Source organism: Petaurus breviceps, unplaced genomic scaffold (genome assembly GCF_028583685.1).
Source record: "Petaurus breviceps papuanus isolate PSGF00001 unplaced genomic scaffold, PetGlider_PUasm1.0 175, whole genome shotgun sequence".
In the NCBI taxonomy this organism is placed as follows: domain Eukaryota; kingdom Metazoa; phylum Chordata; class Mammalia; order Diprotodontia; family Petauridae; genus Petaurus; species Petaurus breviceps.
The window spans coordinates 52,478,927-52,497,595 of record NW_027185764.1 but is presented as its reverse complement, the minus strand read 5'-3'; the positions used below and the strand labels follow the sequence as shown (position 1 = coordinate 52,497,595).

Sequence of the window (18,669 nt, the reverse complement as noted above, 5' to 3'; positions counted from 1 at the left end):
AAAGAATAGGTTTGGAACGGTACTAAAAATAACACGAGTCTGATGTGCTTGTGGGCGATAAGCTTAAATATTTAGTCATGATTTTTCCAAGTGAACTTTATACACCTGAAAAATTCCTTAGGGTGCTTGTGATTTGATATTTTTTACTCTTTTATTTGGGAGATATTTCAAAGGAAACATAGTTTTAAAGAGCAAATGAAGTAGACAAGGACATAAATGGATACTGATTGTGCACCGACAATTAGAGAAATTTGAGGTCTTTGGTACTAAAAGGGGGAAGAAAGAAATACAAATCTCAAATATAAATTCAAAGAATAAAAAACTAGCTGGACTTTTCCCAGTTATTGGAAAAATTATCTTGTTAAAACTATAATTTCTTACAAATTCCTTGACTTACTTTCCACTTGACTTACATAATAACTTTTAACTCTGACAGAAGAAATCTAATCCCATGCCATGTTTTTACTATCACTGATATGGTTACTATACTGTGCCATCAACGATTCCCTATATAATAGGTATAAATGGGGTCTGGAGTCTGACCACACTCACTGGGCAAGTCATCTACCCTCACTCAGCCTGACAAATGAGTCCTTAATATATATTTAAATTTCTTAACCCTAAACTCTAATGATCTAGAGATATGCATGTTGAGTAATTTTTCTCATTAGTAAATTTGCAATCTCTGCTCATTAATTAATGAGCTCAGGTCACCTCAAACTCTTAAAATATCTGGTTAACACCACTTCACTCATCTAGACATTCAGTCTCACTTCAATTCACTTTGGAGAGACTTTAATTGTTACTCAGTATCTTCATATTTTCCTTCAGAATTAAGTCCTTTCTGTCTTTTCAATAAACACAGGAAACAGTCTTTCCTAAAACATACTGCACTAATAACTCCTCAGATTCCTCATAAAAGTTATTTATGGAATTCCCTCAAAAAGTTACAAGACAGTTCTCATAAGAAGGCAGTCCAGTCCTCCTTCCTCTCTCTGTTGCATAGATTCTTCATAGATCCTCATCAACCAGATATACTTTCCAACATAAAGACCCTTTCAAAATGTAGTCACATATGTTCTTAGTTGGAAACATCTAATAACAATCTATATAACTCCTTAAGATTTGAAAAGCCCTTTGTTCCAAACAAATCTTTTCAATGTAGGTAATTGCAAGTATCATCATCCCTTTTTTAAGCCTAAGAGATATTAAAGTGATTTGCCCATGGTCACATAACTAGTATCTGAAGTTGGATTTGTACTGGTTCTGTACAGACAGGTGCTTCTCAAGTCATTTCTCAGATGCCACTTCAAATTGTCCTTTTCCCAACACTGCGTCAGAGGCTGAGCCCTTGACCAGAAGTCTCTACATTTGAAGCTAAAGATACACTATCTTGGTATTAATATTCACTTTTTAAAAATGGTAAAACAGTTCAATTAAAATATTAAAAATTTGTTGAGCCTGTGCCAACACTGATCTTCTATGAGGTCACTGCTGTCCAATTTTATTTTTTTAATCAATGAAGAAATTTTTGGACAGAGGAGTAAGAAACTTTCCCCCAAGCAATGAAGCAAGTAAGAGGCTCCTGTACTGATGAAATAAGAGGTTTAAAACTCTGCAGCAATTTTCTACTTGGCAACTCAATTAAAACCTAATCCACCATCCTATATCACAACAAATGTCAGACTTTTAAACTTCACTGGTTAGTTAAACTGGCCTTTTTCTTCTTTTTTTCTTCTCTTAGGGTGGATGGCTCTCTGGGAGAGCTACACTGGAAAATATAAGGGAGTGGGGGGGGGAACAAAATTTATCAAAATTTAAAATTTAAATTAGATCAAATTTAAAGTTAAACTGGATTTTTTTTTTTTTGCTTTTTGGAGTGGGGGAAGGTAGGGCAATTGCGGTTAAGTGACTTGTCCAAGGTCACTCGACTAGTAAGTGTTAAGTGTCTGAGGCCGGATTTGAACTCAGGTTCTCCTGACTCCAGGAGAGTACTCCAGAGAGTATTCTATTCACTGTGCCACCTAGCTGCCCCTAATTTTTTTTTTAAGTCTCCAAACCAGAGAGTATTCATCCCTTTCTCCCTTTTTATTCACTCTATTCTTAATGGTTTTTTTTCCTCCACTCCAACTGGGAAAATTACCAATCTGTTAGCAGCTCCTAATAACACAGATGGAAACTAGGCTGTTGTTTCAGTCTGTTCCTTATACTCAGACTAACAATCAGTACTGCTTCACAATCCATTTTAAGTGCAAATTAAGTTCTCTGTGGACCTCATCCACTACACAGAGAAAGCATTAATGACAGTGCCTTCAAAATGAGAGACATATGCCTTAACTGAGTAAGGGAAAGGAACCAGAGGTAACCTAACCCAGTGGTGCCAGAATTCTAATAAAAATGGGGGGGAGGAGCCCTAAACTGTATGTATTTCTGTCATATATTAACTTTAAAAACCACATATTATCCATATTCTGTTGTATTTTTATTTTGCTATTTTATTAAAATATTTTCCAATTATATCTTAATATGGTTTCTGCTTGGAGCCCAGAGCCACCTGTTAAAGAACTTGCTACTCTAAACTCCTAGCTCTGTTTGTAGTCATTCCTACCAGTTCCTGAATCAATGACCTGGTAAGTCATTGATCATTTGCTCTCATTCTCTCCTCTTCTCTTTTCCACCACCCTCCAACCAGAACCAAGTACAATATCCTCATGTACCAAACATCAAGGCCCTGCACATAATTATGAAGAGAAGACTAGAGAAAGGAAGAAAAGATGGAAGCAAGCATTTATTACGTGCCTATTATGTGCCAATCATTTTAAAAAACATTTCTCATATGATCCTTAGAACAATTCTGGGAGGTAGGTGCAATTTGCCTCAATTTCTTTACCCCTAAAATGAGTTTGATAATAGCACCTACCTCCCAGGAATTGTTGTGAGAATAAATAATTGTAAAGGACTTTCCAAACTTAAAAGTGCTATTTAGATGCTAGATGTTTTATTAGCATTATTATTATTATTTCTAAGTACCTTTCCTCTAAAGCCAAAGTTCTTAACTTCTTTTTGTTGTGGACCTCTTCAGCAATCTGGTAAAGCCTACAGACCACCCCATCTCATCTAGCCTTTCGGATGATCAGCAAGACTGCTGACCCTCAAGAAAGTCTAGAAAGAGAGAGTTGAAATGTTGTATCATACATATCTGGAATGTGTCAAGAAGAATTCCTCTCAGAAAAATCTTTAAATTCACAAGCTTCAAGGCCATGAATCTCAAACAGTAGCCAGCAATTTAATTTCATTTTTATTCTCTCCATTATTTTTAGACACGCCCTTCAACATTTTATTTCCTTTTTTTCTCAACATATGAACATGTTCCCCTTGCCTATGTTAAATTTGTAATTTTAAAGAAGCATTCATTTTTCATTCATTTACTTATCAGTATACAACTGTAGGAAAATGACAAACCAAGACAATACTGTGGAGGCCACAAATAAAAGCAGACTGTACTTATATTAGCTGGCAGTATAAAATATTTTGCCCGAGTGTGACAGAAGCCAATGAGACTGATGTGAAACTGATTATGAGCATTGGGATGACCCGATCCTATTGTAACATCCTCATTTTGTTGCTCAGCCCTGTCTGACTCTTCATGACCCCATTTGGGGTTTTCTTGGCAAAGATACTGAAGCGGTTTGCCATTTTCTTCTCCAGCTAATTTTACAGAGGAAACTGAGGTAAACAGACTTGCCCAATGTCACACAGCTAGTTATTCGTGTCTGAGGCCACATTTGAACTCAGGTCTTCCAGGTCCAAAACTCTATCCACTGCTCCACCCAGCTGTCTCTAATATTCTCACAGCCCTACACGTGTAAGGCTCAGCACATAAGCACAGTGCCTGGGGCATAGCAGGAGCTTAATAAATATTAAAATGACTGATGTCTCTATTCATCTTTTCTACTCTTTGTCTCAACCAGTCCTACTAATTCCCTTTTCAACCACGATTTCATCACCCAACTCATTACCATTCAAGCCTAAAATCTAAAATCCTCAGGCTAATCCAGGTCAAATACAGGACCTGGTTTACATACAGTTTCCATAAACATAAACCCTCTGTACCTCCACCCCACATTTCTCTCATGTGTACCAACTTCCTCTGCAAACCTCTGGGTATGCATTTTCTGCATCAGCTCCCAGCAGAATACTCAAGAGTTAGTCACACTGGATCAGTTACCACAGAATCTGGGTCCTATCTGAGACCCCTCCCAGCTCTAGACAGAGATCCCGTGATTCTAAGACTTCTAGTTTCATAATACAATCAATACAAAATAGAGAAGTAACTGATTTGCTTAAAGTTCCATAGTAAAGCAGTGAAAAAACTCTGGAGAACTACTGACTCAAAATCCTGAGGCAGTGGGCTGATATCAGTTTATACTCTGGCAACCCATAAAAGGCTTTTCTGGGGAAAAGGAATTACCCATCCTGGAATTTCCGAATCTCCCCCAATGCCAAAGCTTGGGGAAGGTACTAGGGGCAGCTCAGATGGTGCAATGGAATAGAACTCTGAGCCAAAAGTTGGGAATCTGACCTGAACCTGCATTTAAATCCAGTCTCACTTAATCGCTGTTTGCCTCAGTTTTCTAATCTGCAAAATGGGAATAATAATAATAATAGCACCTACCTCTCAGGATTATTGTGAGAATCAAATGACATAAAAATTGTAAAGTGCTTAGCAAAATGCTTGGCACACTGTAAGTGCTATAGTTATCATCATCGATTATTAGTAGTAGGGGCTACATTGTGTAGAACTGAGAGCTGTATTTTTCTGACTGCCCTTACAGATATCAGAGATGGAAAGAAGCGTGTTCATAGCCATGTCCTATGGCTGTGGGAGACCTAGTCAGTGGGGTGGGAAAAGCACTGGCTCTGGAATGAAACTTCAAATCTCACCTCTGATGCTCTGTGACCTCAGGGAAGTCATTTAAACTCCCCCGGCCTCAGTTTCCTCATTTGGTAAAATGACAAATTGGGACTAAAAAGTGTCTGAGATTCCTCTAGAGAGAGAACCCCATGATTCTATGGCTTCTGCTCTCATAATGCCATCAATACAAAATAAAGAAGTAACTGATTTGTTTAAAGTTCCATAGTAAGGCAGTGAAAAAGCCAGGGCTAAGGCCAGGACTTTCTGACTCGATTCTGGTTCTGCTTCCACTCTACCCCCTTTAACAATTGCCCTAGTCTTCTTCACTAATCCTCCTGAACTCTTTAATGGATAGGAGAGAGAAGAAATAGGGGTGGGTAGGGGCTGAAAGAGATAATTTCCTAGTTCAGCTAGGTGGCCAGAGGACCCAGAGTCCGAAAGCCCTAAATTCAAATCCCATCTCAGACAATTACTAGCTGAATGATCCTGGGCAAGTCACTTAACCTGTCTACCTTAGTTTGCCCATCTGTAAAATGAGGGTAATAATAGCACCTACCCCCCCCCCAGGGTTATTATGAGGACAAAATGAAAAATTCATAAAATGCTTTGTAAACCACCTTATAGTGCTATAGAAAAGTTAGCTAAAGTTATTTCTTATTTACATTATGTCACAAAATTAAAGGGTAACCTGTTCATAATTTTCACAAGAGTGATTTTTTTGGTACCCTTTTCCTAGAGAGAATGATCTATCTAGCTTTATCTATGATTAAAAAAAAACATGACAATACTGCCTTAAAACCTAAAAATACCTAATTTACTGCTTAGAATTCCTACAATTGCCTGAAAGTTGCAAAATATTCCTAAATGAATTTAAATCTGGAAAAAAAAAAGTTTACAAGTAGAGCTCAGTCCCTAGGTATAAATAATTCAGAATGGCTGGTTTAGTTTATGTACTCCTAAAGTATGTCCATATTTATTCATGATTAAAAATGTTATCCACCTCCAGAGAAAGAACTAATGTGGTCTAAATGCACATCAAAGCATACTTTTTTTTTTTACTTTATTTTTCTTCATTCTTTTGGTCTGTGTTTTCTTTCACAACATGATGAATATGAAAATACATTTTGCATAACTACATATGTACAACTTATATCAAATTGCTTGCTTTCTCAATGAGGGGGGATGGGAAGAAGGGAGAGAGAACTGGAACTCAAAATTTTTTTAAATGAATGTTAAACATTTTTACATGTAACTGGAAAAAATATTTAAAAATATATTCCTAGATTTACTCAAATAATTAATTACTTCAGAACATATACAACATCTCCTTTGGGGCTGAGGAAGAGAGAAGGGTGAAGAAGAAGACTGTGAGCAGGGAGAAAGGAAAGTTATTTTTAGTTGGTGTTTTCTTAAAGCCAGCATTTATTTACTTAATGAGTTTTATAAAGGCATCCTTCTTTCAAATCACTTAGGATTAGTATAGAGGGGGGAAATGAGCCTGATTTATGCTAACCTAGTAGTACCCCAGCCAAAAGAGCCTAAAATAACAGATGCCAGAAACGACTGGAGATAAATGCATGCATAGATCAATACCAACATTCCTAACACAGCATCCCCATTCTAATGAGGCATAAAATTCACTGTCAAAACAGTCGTCAACACCAAGCCAGAATCACTGAATTTGAAAGTTGGGAAGCCCCTCAACAGATCTTCATAAACAAAAGGAATCCCCACTATAATATACTAAACAATCAAAAAATAAAATTTAAAGAAAGTATGCTTCAATCTGCATTCTGACGCCAGTTCTTTCTCTGGAGATGGATAGCATTTTTCAGCATGAGTAAATATGGAAATACATTAACAGTACATAAACTAAACCAGTCATTCTGAATTACTTAAATCTAGGGACTCAGCTCTACTTGTAAAGCTTCTGCTTGAAGACTTCCAAGGAGGAGAAACCAATCACCTTCCAAGTAAGCCTTTAGAAAAGGTGTAAAGGTTGGGAAATCTCCCCAGACGTCAAACCTAAACGTGACTCTTTGGAACAGCTAGGTGGCACAGTGAGAGTGTCAGGATTGGAGTCAAGAAGGCTCATCTTCCTGAGTTCAAACCCGCCTTGGACTCCTACTAACTGTGTGACCCTGGGTAAGTCACTTAACCCCATTTGGCTCAGTTTCTTCATCTGTAAAATGAGCTGGAGAAGGAAATGGCAAACTACTTCAGTATCTTTGCCAAGAAAATCCCAAATAGGGTCATGAAGGGTTGGACATGACTGAAAAACAACTAAACAAAAACTTCAATCCAATTTTTTTTCTTTTAGGTTCTTCCTCCTGGGCCAAAACAGAACAAGTCTTAACCCTTCTCTCAATGACAGCCTTTGAACTACTTGAACACAGTCTTGGCCGAATTCTTCTGGACACTCTCCAGCCTATTAAGGTCTGTCTTAAACCATAAGGCCTAGTATTGAATATAACACCCTAGATAAGATCTAACTAGGGCAGACTACAATGGAATTAACACTTCTGAGTCCCAGGAAGCTAAAGCTCTCCTAATGCAGTCAAAGATCCAATTAGCTTTTTTGGCTATCACATCACACTGCTGAATCATACTGGACACTGAGGTCACTAACACTCCCTTTCAGAACAATTATTACCAATCTATGCCTCCCTTCACACCTTCCCAATCGTATCAGTGAATTTCATTTTCTGTACTCAAGTACAAGACTAACTACGATGAATTTTTCATCTTACTAGATTCAGCCTAGAACTCTAGCCTATCAAAACCCCTTTGGACCCCAGTTTTGTCATGCACTGGGTTAGCTATCCCTCCCTGCTTTGTAACATCTGCAAAGCTAATGAGCATTTCACCAATGCCTTTATCCAAGGCAAAGATTAAAAAAAAAAATTAAATTGCACAAGCCTAATCCCTGAGGTACTGCTCTGGAGACCCTTGGTGGAAAAAATAATAGAAACATTAGCAAACTAATGGCTCTTCAAGATATCCAACAAGTTTTGTATTTTTCAAATTGTTCTAACATCTTCATTCACCTCACTCTATCTTCACAAGAATACTAGGAGACAATTTTGATAAAGCCTTGCAAACACCATTTCTTTCATTTACTAGTTTATTTTATCTAGTAAAAAAAAAAGAAAAGGAAATAAGGTGGCATGACTGGTTCTTGATGAAGAATAATGGCTCTTCACCTCCCTTTCTAGCTGTTAGACAAGCATCTCTTTAAATAATCTAGTCTACATTTTCCCAGGAATCAAAGTCAAACTCCTTGGCCTATAGTTTGCAGACTATAATTGGGAGAAGATACATACTATTTTTAACTCTCATGGATCTGTGATTTCATCCATGTGAATACTCTATCCAACAATGCAGACCTCAATTCATCTATACCTGCCTAACCTGTTCACGAAGGGATCTAACCCGACTACTGGAGCTTTGACACTGCATTGGTATCAATGGGGCACGAAGGCTGCCCATCTGGTTATCTTTTGCTCTCAATATGTAACTGCCCCATTTTTTTTACCACATCTCCCCCAAACAGAAACTATCATATGATTAAGCTTCCTTCCACTTTCACGTGTCCTCTAAAAAAAACCCATAGATTTGATTAGTTTACCTCATTTGGTTTGTGCCTTATATGTGGCTGGTGCGCAATAAAAACTAATAATGAATAGGGCCAGAAAAAGCAGCTACTTAACAGTGTGACCAAAAATATCCCTGCTGGCATCCACAATCAGGATGCCTGAATATTTTTACCATTAAGTCCTTCCTTGGGAGACTAGTGAAGTTGAAGCTAATGTTACCTGAAAAGAGTAACCATAGTTACAAGACAGAGTCCAGGGGAAATAGAAAACAGGTACCTTGTCCCAATCTTATTTTCAATCCCTCCTTCTTTACTCGTTCCTATGCCATCACCTACCTATATGCCCAGGTCGGCCTTACAATTCTTAAAACCCTTTTTTTAAACCCCTTTCTTGACTTCCATACTTTTAAGCTATTGTCCTATGTTTTTCTCCCTTTCACAAACTCCTTAAAAAAAGGTCTCCATTTGTTACTTCCATTTCCTTTCTCTCCACTTAGCCAACCTTGTATAATCTTGTTTCTGATACCCACCTGATTAAAACAGCTATTTCCAAGATTATCACCAAGTCAAGTCAACATTCATTTATTAAAAGCTTACTCTATGTTAGGCACTGTTAAAAATTGGAGGAAATGAAAGGCAAAAACAGTACTTGCCCTCAAGAAGACATCATTGAAGAGGGGAAGACAACTTGTAAAAAAAGATAGAGAGAGAGAGAGAGTCTCTTTTTAGTTGTCATTGTACTTGACCTTTTCGCAGTTTGTAACCCTCCTGACCAGCCCCTACTCCCATCTTTTTGACCCATTCTTTCTCAGGCACCTTTGTTAAATCACCCAAACCCCTTCATCCATTAAGTGACTGTCTCCCAAAGCTGGGCGACTAAGGCCTCTTCTCTTTCTACATTCTCTCTCCTCTGCTCCTATGGATTCTATGCATTTCTATGCAGATGACTCCCAACTCCTGAACTCACAACTGTCCCCTGGAAATCTCTACCACCTCAAACTTAACATGTCCAGAAAAATAATTCATTTCTCACACCATCCTTCCAATCAGGTTCAATTTATCCCTCTCTCAATTAGTTTGCCAAATATCACTGATCTGGGAGCAGCTGGACTCATCGAATACTGTGATGGGACTAGAGGCAGAAAGAACTAAGTTCAAATTCAGCCTCAGACACTTACTAGCTGTGTGACATTAAGCAAGTCACTTAACCTCTGTTCCCTTTAATCTTCTGGAGAAGGAAATAAACTACTCTAGTTCTTTGCCAAGAAAACCCCATGGACAGAACAGCATTCTTGTGCTATGGTTTGTGAGGTCACAAAGGACAAGACTGAAGAACTGGACAACACTGACGGGGTGGGGGAGAGGTCTCTATATTCTCTACAAAGCACTACTGCAGGAGCTTCCCAACTGATTCTTCTGTGTCTTCTTTCTTTCCCCACTAATCCAACCTCCACAAAGATAAATTGATAATCCTGAAACACAGATCCAATGATATTAATCCTTCCTCTGCCACCACTCCCCCCTCAAAATACAAAACCAAAACTTTGCCCCTAGGATAATACGTAAAATCTTCAGTCCATATTTAAAGCCCCATAATCAGGTTCCAGGGCAGCTAGGTGGCTAGTGGATAGAACACTGGGCTTAGAATCAGGAAGATTCATCTTTAAGAGTTCAAATCTGGCCTCAAACACTTAAAATGAGCTGGAGAAGGAAATGGCAAACCACTCTAGGATCTTTGCCAAGAAAATCCCAAAACGGGGTCACAGAGCGTTAGACACAACTGAAACAATTGAACAACAATCAGGTTCCAACCTACCCTTTGCAATCATTCTGTATTACTCCTCCTTTCACATATTCATGATTCCAAACAAACCCAGATACAACAATCCATCTTTCACCTCCATTTCTTTACCCAAGTCTGTAACACACTCCCACCTTACCTCAACCTAACAGAATATGTACCAGTCTTTCTTGAAAGCACAGCTTGAGTACACTACCCACCATGCCAGGTTTTTCCCCCTCATCTTGTCATTGTTATTAGTACTCCCTCCCTCCTGAAATTATGTTTAAATATTTTATTTCTTCCCAGTTATGTGTAAAAACAACTTTTAACATTCATTTTTTAAAAATTTTGAGTTCCAAATTCTCCTCTTTCATTCCTCCCATCCTCCCTCACTGAGAAGTCAAGCAATTTGATACAGGTTAAACATGTGCAGTCATGCAAAACATATTTCCATATTAGTCATGTCATTAAAGAAAACACAGACAAAAATAAAGTAAAAAAAGTACGCTTCGACCTGCATTCAGATTCATTCGGTTCTTTCTTTGAACGCAGACAGCATTTTTCATACGTCCTTCAGAACTGCCTTGGGTCACTTTATTACTGAAATAGCAAAGTCATTCACAGTTGATCATAGTACAATACTGCTGTTACTGTGTACACTGTCCTCCTGGTTCTGCTCATTTCACTTTGCATTAGTTCATGCAAGTCTTTCCAGGTTTTTCTTAAAGCATTCTGCCCATAATTTCTTATAGCACAATAGTATTCCACCTTGACATTATTTTGCACATACTTTATATTTACTTACACGTGTGGGTCCAGTGGCAAATATTCCCCTAATAAGCTTGAGATCAGAGACTCTTTCAGGTCTGTGTATCCCCAGCTTAGTTATTCTGCACATAATAGGTACTAAATGCTAACTTAATATTCAAGGTTCTGTGTAAAGATGAATGAGAAAAACTGGAAAAAGAGTAGGTACCTATCAAAATGGGACTAGCTACACAAACTATGTTATAAGAATGTAATGGAGTATTATTGCAGCATACATGAGTTCAAATGCTGCCTTAGACATTTACTAGTTGTGTGACCCTGGGAAAGTCACTTAAGCTCCATTTGCTTCAGTGTCTGTGAAACTGTATCTATTTTACAGGATGGTTGTGAGAATCAAATGAGATATCTGTAAAGCTATTAGCATAGTGCCTGGCATACAGCAGGTGCTTCGTAAATGCTTACTTATTCTCTTCCCTTCACCCCATACAACAGGAAAAATATGAATTCTAAGAACTATGGGAAGACTTGTAGGAAGAAATATAAAGCAAAGTAAGCAGAATCAGTAGAATAATATACAAAATGACCATAATAATGTAAAAGAAAACAACACCGAAAAAACTGTTGACCTGAGATGAATTGCAATGACCCATTTTAGGCCTGGAGAAAAAAAGAAACACACTTTTCTTCCCCCATGGGAGAAAGGTGGATGAATACAGTTCCGTGCCATGTTCAATAACATTAAGATATTCTACTGTAATGTTATGAAATAAATGGTACTATCCTTATCTTTGGAATTATCCCAAATTCCTAACCACAATAGGAAGACATTGTAATATTCAATTATTTTTATTAAGGAAGACTAGGCAAGCCTCCCTCCCTAAGTATTCACCCTTAAAAAAAATGATACCGTATTATTAAAAAATTTGAAAATAGCAATAGAAAAAGAATTAGGTATCCAATTTCTTACATTTTAGACCATTACTCGAGTAACTATCTCTTCGTAGATGGATATGTGTGAACACAAACTTTCCTAATACTCCCAAATATGATTGAATTCTTCAAAATTCCTAAATCCAGAACCTTACAAGTATTTTATATCAAACTGTGGTTTGTTTTGTTTGTAAGGGACAAGGAATAATGGTTAGTTTTAAAGATTTTTCTTTATTTTTATGAGTGTTTCTAAAAACCTAAGCCTGATACTACTTACTGAAATGGGAGATTATAAATAAAACATCATTAGTCTTAGAACTATGGAACTCCGCACATTAAGGCTCACAGAGAAAACTACTGAGCCTATGGTAGGAATTATAGTACAGGTAATTAATTATCTTTTCAAAAATTTAGTATGAAAAATCTGTATTAAACACAAAAGTATGTTAAATAACTTTACTAGTTGATCCTCAAAACTATAAATAAAGTAATACCTGCAGGGGAAAGGAAGTTCAAAATTAAAGTTGCCATCACTAACCTACTTTACCAGTATATATAGGAAGAAAGATTACTACTTACTAAGCTGGACATTAACTTTGAATGTGTGCCTGTGAGTTCACAAAGCCACCCACACTTTGTAACTCTGTCTCCTTAAAGACCAACAGCACACAATTTTTAAAATATGGAGGGGGGGAGCATTGTGTGAAGGGTGCAATGGAAAAAAATATGTTTTTGAAGTCAGTCTTTACAGGAACCAGTTTCTGGCCTCCTGTTCTAACAAACTTAGTCCCCCGCCCCAACCACATTGAAAATAACAGCCAACAAGAAAGTGAGTACTACAGAATAACTTCTGAAAATAATGAGAGTGACCTAAGTTTTGGTATAAAGTTCTCCTCAGGTACTTAAATCTACTTCCTCCTTTAAACAACAAAAACAAAACAAACCTATCCACTGAAACTTCACTAGTTTAAACTTCAATATCACAACCCAAAACTAAGAATCCAGCACTTTTATCTAAAGTGAAAGTAGTTGGTTTTACACAGGATTTTACGGTGTCTGAAACAAACAACCGAAGTCTGTATGACAACGGACCCAAGATAGTACCCAAATTGCTTTGTTCCACCTGATGTCACAAATCATCCACCCTCCCATCACGATGGAATGCCCTAGAAACTAGACAGTTTTAGGGTTCAGAAACTAATCACACTGCGCATCGTGGCGAAAAGCGCTTTAAAATTATGTGGGCGTCTCAAAGCCATTTGGTAAGGGGCTGTGTTATTGCTGGAGGGGCTTTGGGACTGGGGTTATTCACACAAGACACAGAAAGGATGGGACCAAGGTAGTGGGACAGCTAGGGAAGAAGATCCTTTTGAAGTTTCCCCATCCCTCCGATTCTGCTGCCACCTCTCCTCACTCCAGTGCAAGCCTTCTTGGTCCTCTCCTAAAGCCTTACTGCGTCCACTTAAGTTTCTATTTTAGCGAATCAGAGCGGCGTCGGGAGACGGAGCAGGCGCCTTAAACAACCATCAATCAATCAACGTTTATTAAGCGCCTACTACATGCCACCTTTCCCACCCCACTTCCCCATCACTCAGGGAAGTTCAACTGCGACTCCCCAAGTTTCTTCCCCGCCCCTGTCATTTTGGGCACTTGGGCTGCACGGAGGAGTAACTTTGCCATCGGCCCCCACCGGAGCTTCCCGGGAGCAGGGGGTTAGAAATGCCGCAGGTCAGTCTGCCAGCCGCACCCCTCCTTCGGGGCCGGCGCGGGGCTGACCTTCAGCGGGGAGCCCGGGGCCGGGCCTTGCAAAGCGAAGCTGCCCTCCTCCCCAGCTCCCCGGCCTCCAGCCTGCCCCTGCAGCCCCTGCCCCATCCCCGCCCCCCACCACACCAACAGGCAGGGAGCCAGGCTACAGAGGCGGCAGCCCCCCAGTGGGGCCGGCCCGGGCCAAGTGCACAATGTGGGCGGCGGGGCAGCGGCTCGCCTCGCACCACTCACCGCTGGAGAACGGCTCCATTTTTTCCCCGCGGCGGCTCGGCTCTGGAGCAGTGCACAAGCTTCCGACTTGTGGACCCAAACCGAGCCTGCCTACTGAGCATGCCCAGGCTCCGCGACTTTAAAGAGGCAACCAGCAAAGCAAAGCCGTTCCACGGCTTCTCCACAATCCGCTCCGGGCTTTAGCTGGGGCTTTGAGCCTGGAACTGGAAGAGCGAGGCGGGAGGGCGGGGGGAGGAGTGCCTCGGCTCTCAGGTTCCGAACCTCCACCAGGGGAAGGGAGCTGGGGGGCGGGGCCAACTCCTCCTAAAGAGCCCCTCAGCCCCTCCCTTCTCCTCCTCCCCATCACAGAGCCCGGGACTAGTATAGGAGACCAGCTTAGCGGGAGGAGTGGGTCTTGGTTAGCGGTCAGACGAGGACGCGCCTGAGGCCAAGTTTTGAAGTTGCACATTGGGTATCTTGCCCCAGCAGTCAAAAATTGGAGGGAGAAGTTCTGGGGGCTCGTGGAAAGGCTGCAGAAGCTTGCGGGGGACCCCCGTGAACCCCGAGACACGGGAGAAAAGCACTCACCCGTGCACGACTTCCCCCTAGAATCCCTGGGCAGTGTTCCGTCCCCACGTGGCTAAAGGAACATGTGGAATCGCCAGAACAGTCTGGTCCGGATCTCCAAACCAGGAGGAGAAAAGCCTCGGGGCTTGGAGGTTCTTGCGCCCCTCCCCTTACCCCCTCCTAATCCGGAGCTTTCTCTCGGGCCTGAAATTCCTCATCTTTAAAAGGAGTGGATGGGAGTGTAGATGGTCCCCAAGGCCCCCCTCCCAGCCCCAGTATTTTGTGACTTTTGTAGCAATGTGTGTTCCCCCCCCACACACACACACCCTTTGGGGCTCAGCGGCCCACAGCCGACCCCTCCGATACAGATTGATCAATAAATATGGATATGTGCGTGTGACCTCAGGCAAGGCACAGCCCCAGTTTCCTTACCTGTAAAAGTGGGCTAATAATGCCTATCTCCCAGGTCGGTGGTTGTGTCGATAAAATGAGATAGCATTTGTAAAGTTCTTTGGAAACTTAGAGGCACTAGATAAATAAATTATAGATAGATTTCTATCTATACCTTACATAGATCTATATCAACAGACTAATCTGTAGCTCTATATAGCTAGAGATAGCAATTAATAATTAATGTATATCTGACATCTAGAGCTATGTATCTATATATACTTTACCTAACGCTTTACAAATGCTGTATCTCGTTTTATCTACATAACCATCCTGGGAAAGTAGGTATTATTATTATCCCCCTTTTACAGATGAGGAAACTGAGGCTGCGGCTTGCCTGAGGTCACACAAACTAATAAAGTATCAGAAACAGTCTTTGAGCTTTGAACTCAGGTCTCCTGGACCAGGCGCGGTATCCACCGCATCACCTAGCTATACTAGACTCGTTAAGTGGGCATAGGGACCGAGCCCCTCAAACGACACCTAAAAGAAGAAATCCCAGGACCCCTGTGCCCACGACAACAGTAGCATCAGGTGCCCTCTCTGGTCCAGCCAGTCTCAGCACCGACAGGCACGTGGTCCCAGGGAAAGAGACTCACCCGTAACGCCCGCTACGGAGGTGGAAGCTTTTTCTGCCCCGCCTAGCCTTGGCCCCGCCCTCTTCTCTTGGCCCCGCCCTCTCTTCCTGGCCCCACCCTGCTCGTCCCCTCCCCTCTGCACCGCACTGAGGCTCTACCTTATTTAGAGTTCACGGCCACCTTCAAAGCCTCGGCCTTGGCTCCTCCCAGTTCGGCCATCAGCAAAACCCGGAGGGAATGGAAGTCGTAGGACAGCCGCGCATGCTCAGTGGGTACGGCCAGTTTGCGTCTGGAGAGAAAAGCCTGTCTGTACACCTGCTCTCTCCGGAAAGCCAAACAGTGCCCGGAGGGTTTGCATAGCGGACTTCTAAGCCTGAAAGCCAATTTCCCCGGCCCCCACCTCACTGAAGAAGTGGAGCTGGGAGGGGAGGGTGAAACTGTTTGCTTTTTGGGAATCTTTTGCTTTGCTTCTGGCTCTTTGCGACTACCACCTTTCTTTCCTGTAGTTTATGTCTGACAGCATCAATCTTAGGCTGCTAGGTGGGGCCGGAGGGGAAGGTTTTCCTACGGCCTCAGGGCTTTCTTTGCTACAGCCACTTCCTGTAGTCATTTCCTGGGGGCTAAAACCACAAAGCTTTAGATTGTTCTCTTGCATGCTTGGTGCTAGCACCCTTAGTCCCCCCGGCCTTTTTTCCCCTCTTGTTGAGCTACAAAAAGGCTATGATGACTATCTTCCATCCAAATCTACTGAAATTGCCCAGGCCCTTTTTTAAAGATGTGGAAAATAAGTCTCAAATAAGCGTCTTGCCCATGGAGTCACACGACTAGTAAGTATTAGAGACTTGATAAAAGTGAACCCTCTCTGCAGTAAGGCAATACTATTTACATCTTCATAATGAACTCATTATTCCACTCATCACAGCAGCTTTTCCAGACATGTTCAACCTTCTTCAAAACTCCCATGGCTTCCCATTCTACCCCTATCCATCCTCTTAGCTGAGAACCTTGCCTTATATTTCACTGAAAAACGATTTCATTTGCTAAGAGCTCCCTTCCTCATTTCAGATAACCTTCTCCCACTATCTACTGTCTCACAAGAAGTGCCATTCTCCTGGCCAGGATAAGCCCCCCTACATGAATTCTCCAGACCATTACCCTTTTTTTATCCCCATTCTCTCAATTATCGTCAGTCTCTCCCTTTCTACTAGCTGCTTTCCTGATCCCTAAAATCCTGTCCGCGTTTCCTCCTTCCCGTTAACAATGCCTAATATCTCTCCTTCCCTTTGTGACTAAACTTTGAGAAGACTATATAATCAGAGCCTGTGGTTCCTTTCTTCTCACTCATTCTCTGCAGTCTGCCTTCCAACCTCATCATTCTGCTGAAACCGTTCTTTCCAGTGATCTAGTTCTTAATTACCAAATCTAATGGCCTTTTCTCAGTCCTCCCCCTTCTCGACCTCTGTACAGTCTTTGGTACTGTCAATCACCCTCTTCTACATACTCTCTTCTCTAGGTTTTCATGACACTGCTCTGTTGGGGTTGTCCTGCCTGTCCTACTACCCCTCATCTCTGCTGGATCTCTGTAATAATAGCTGGCATTTAGGTTGTCTAGCTTTAGGCTTGCAAAGCACTTTACATAGGTTATCTTGTTTTATCATTATAACAGTCCTGGGAGATGGTTGCTATTATTATCATCTTCATTTTACATTTGAGTAAACTGAGGCATACTAGTGTCTGAAGCAGGATTTGAACTCAGATCTCTCTCATTTGAGTTGCTCTCACTCACTAGTCATGGATGTTCCCTAATGCTCTATTCTGAATTCTCTTCTTGTTTTATGTTCTTTCACTTAGTGATCTCATCAGCTTCCATGGGTTCATGTAACATCTTTATGGGGATGATTCTTAAATCCACTTAGGTCTAACTTCTTTCTTTACCTCTAATCTAGAATTTCCAACTGCCCATTGGACATCTCAGACTCAATATCCTGTAGACTCTTAAACTCAGCATTCCAAAAGTGAACCCATTATTATTCCTTCCTAAACTCTTCCCCTCTTCCAGATTTCCCTGTTGCTATCCAGACCACCACCCTCCCAGTCATCCAGCCTCACAATTTCAATATCATCCTTGAGTCCTCCTTACTCTCACCACCCCTACATCCAATCTGTTGCCAAGTCTTTTTTTTTTTTTGCTTTTTTGGGAGGGCAATTGGGGTTAAGTGACTTGCCCAAAGTCACACGGCTAGTTTTTATGTTAAGTGTCTGAGGCCGTATTTGAGCTCAGGTCCTCCTGACTCCAGGGCCAGTGCTCTATTCACTGTACCACCTAGCAGCCCGAATGTTGCTAAATCTTGTTGACTTCTTATATGATAACTAAGTGGTGCACTTAGATAGAGCACTGGGATAGGACTCAGGAAGACTCTTCATGAGTTCAAATCTGGCCTTAGACACTTACTGGCTGTGTGACCCTAGGCAAGTCACTTAACCCTATTTGCCTCAGTTTACTCATTTGTAAAAATGAGCTGGAAAAGGAAACAGAAAACCACTCCAATATCTTTGCCAAGAAAACCCCAAAAGAGTCTCCCACAACTAAGCAACAACAACAAATATCTTTTGTATAAGCCTTCTTTTCTCTGCCACTCTCCTGGTGCTGGCCCTAATTGCCTCATACATGGACCTCTGGTTGGTCTCTTCTCACTCTAGTCTATCCTCCAGTCAGCTGTCAAAGTCATCTTCCTGAAACAATCTTCTGACCATGTCAATCCCCTATTCAATAAACTCCAGTGACTACCTACTGCCTCCAGAATCAAATATAAATCCTTTGTTTGGCTTGTAAAGCCCTTTTTAACCTGGCGATTTCCTACCTTTCAAATCTCATTACACTCTATTCATTTCCACAAGCTCTGTGATCCATAGACACACTGTCTCTCTTAACAAATTGCTCTTTTTTGCCCCCTTCTGCACCTCCCCTCTATTCCCTCTGTGAAATTTCAAATGCTTTAATGATGTTTTTTTTTTCATGTCTACCTACCTACCTTCTCCCTACCCCTAAATATAAGCCTTCCCTCATTACAAATTTTTAGAGCAGTGGTATCAAACTCAAATAGAA

General features: G+C 41.0%; 1 protein-coding gene across 1 annotated transcript in view; it reads right to left on the bottom strand.

Annotated features, from left to right (window-relative positions):
• The window catches only part of LNPEP (leucyl and cystinyl aminopeptidase), a 136,155-nt gene extending 122,006 nt beyond the window's left edge, over positions 1-14,149 (bottom strand). The window contains exon 1 of the mRNA XM_069085156.1: positions 13,990-14,149. Coding sequence (XP_068941257.1) covers positions 13,990-14,008 — 19 coding nt within the window. The 5' untranslated portion in view covers positions 14,009-14,149. The remainder of the gene's footprint in view (positions 1-13,989) is intronic.
• Between the last annotated feature and the right edge of the window lie 4,520 nt (positions 14,150-18,669).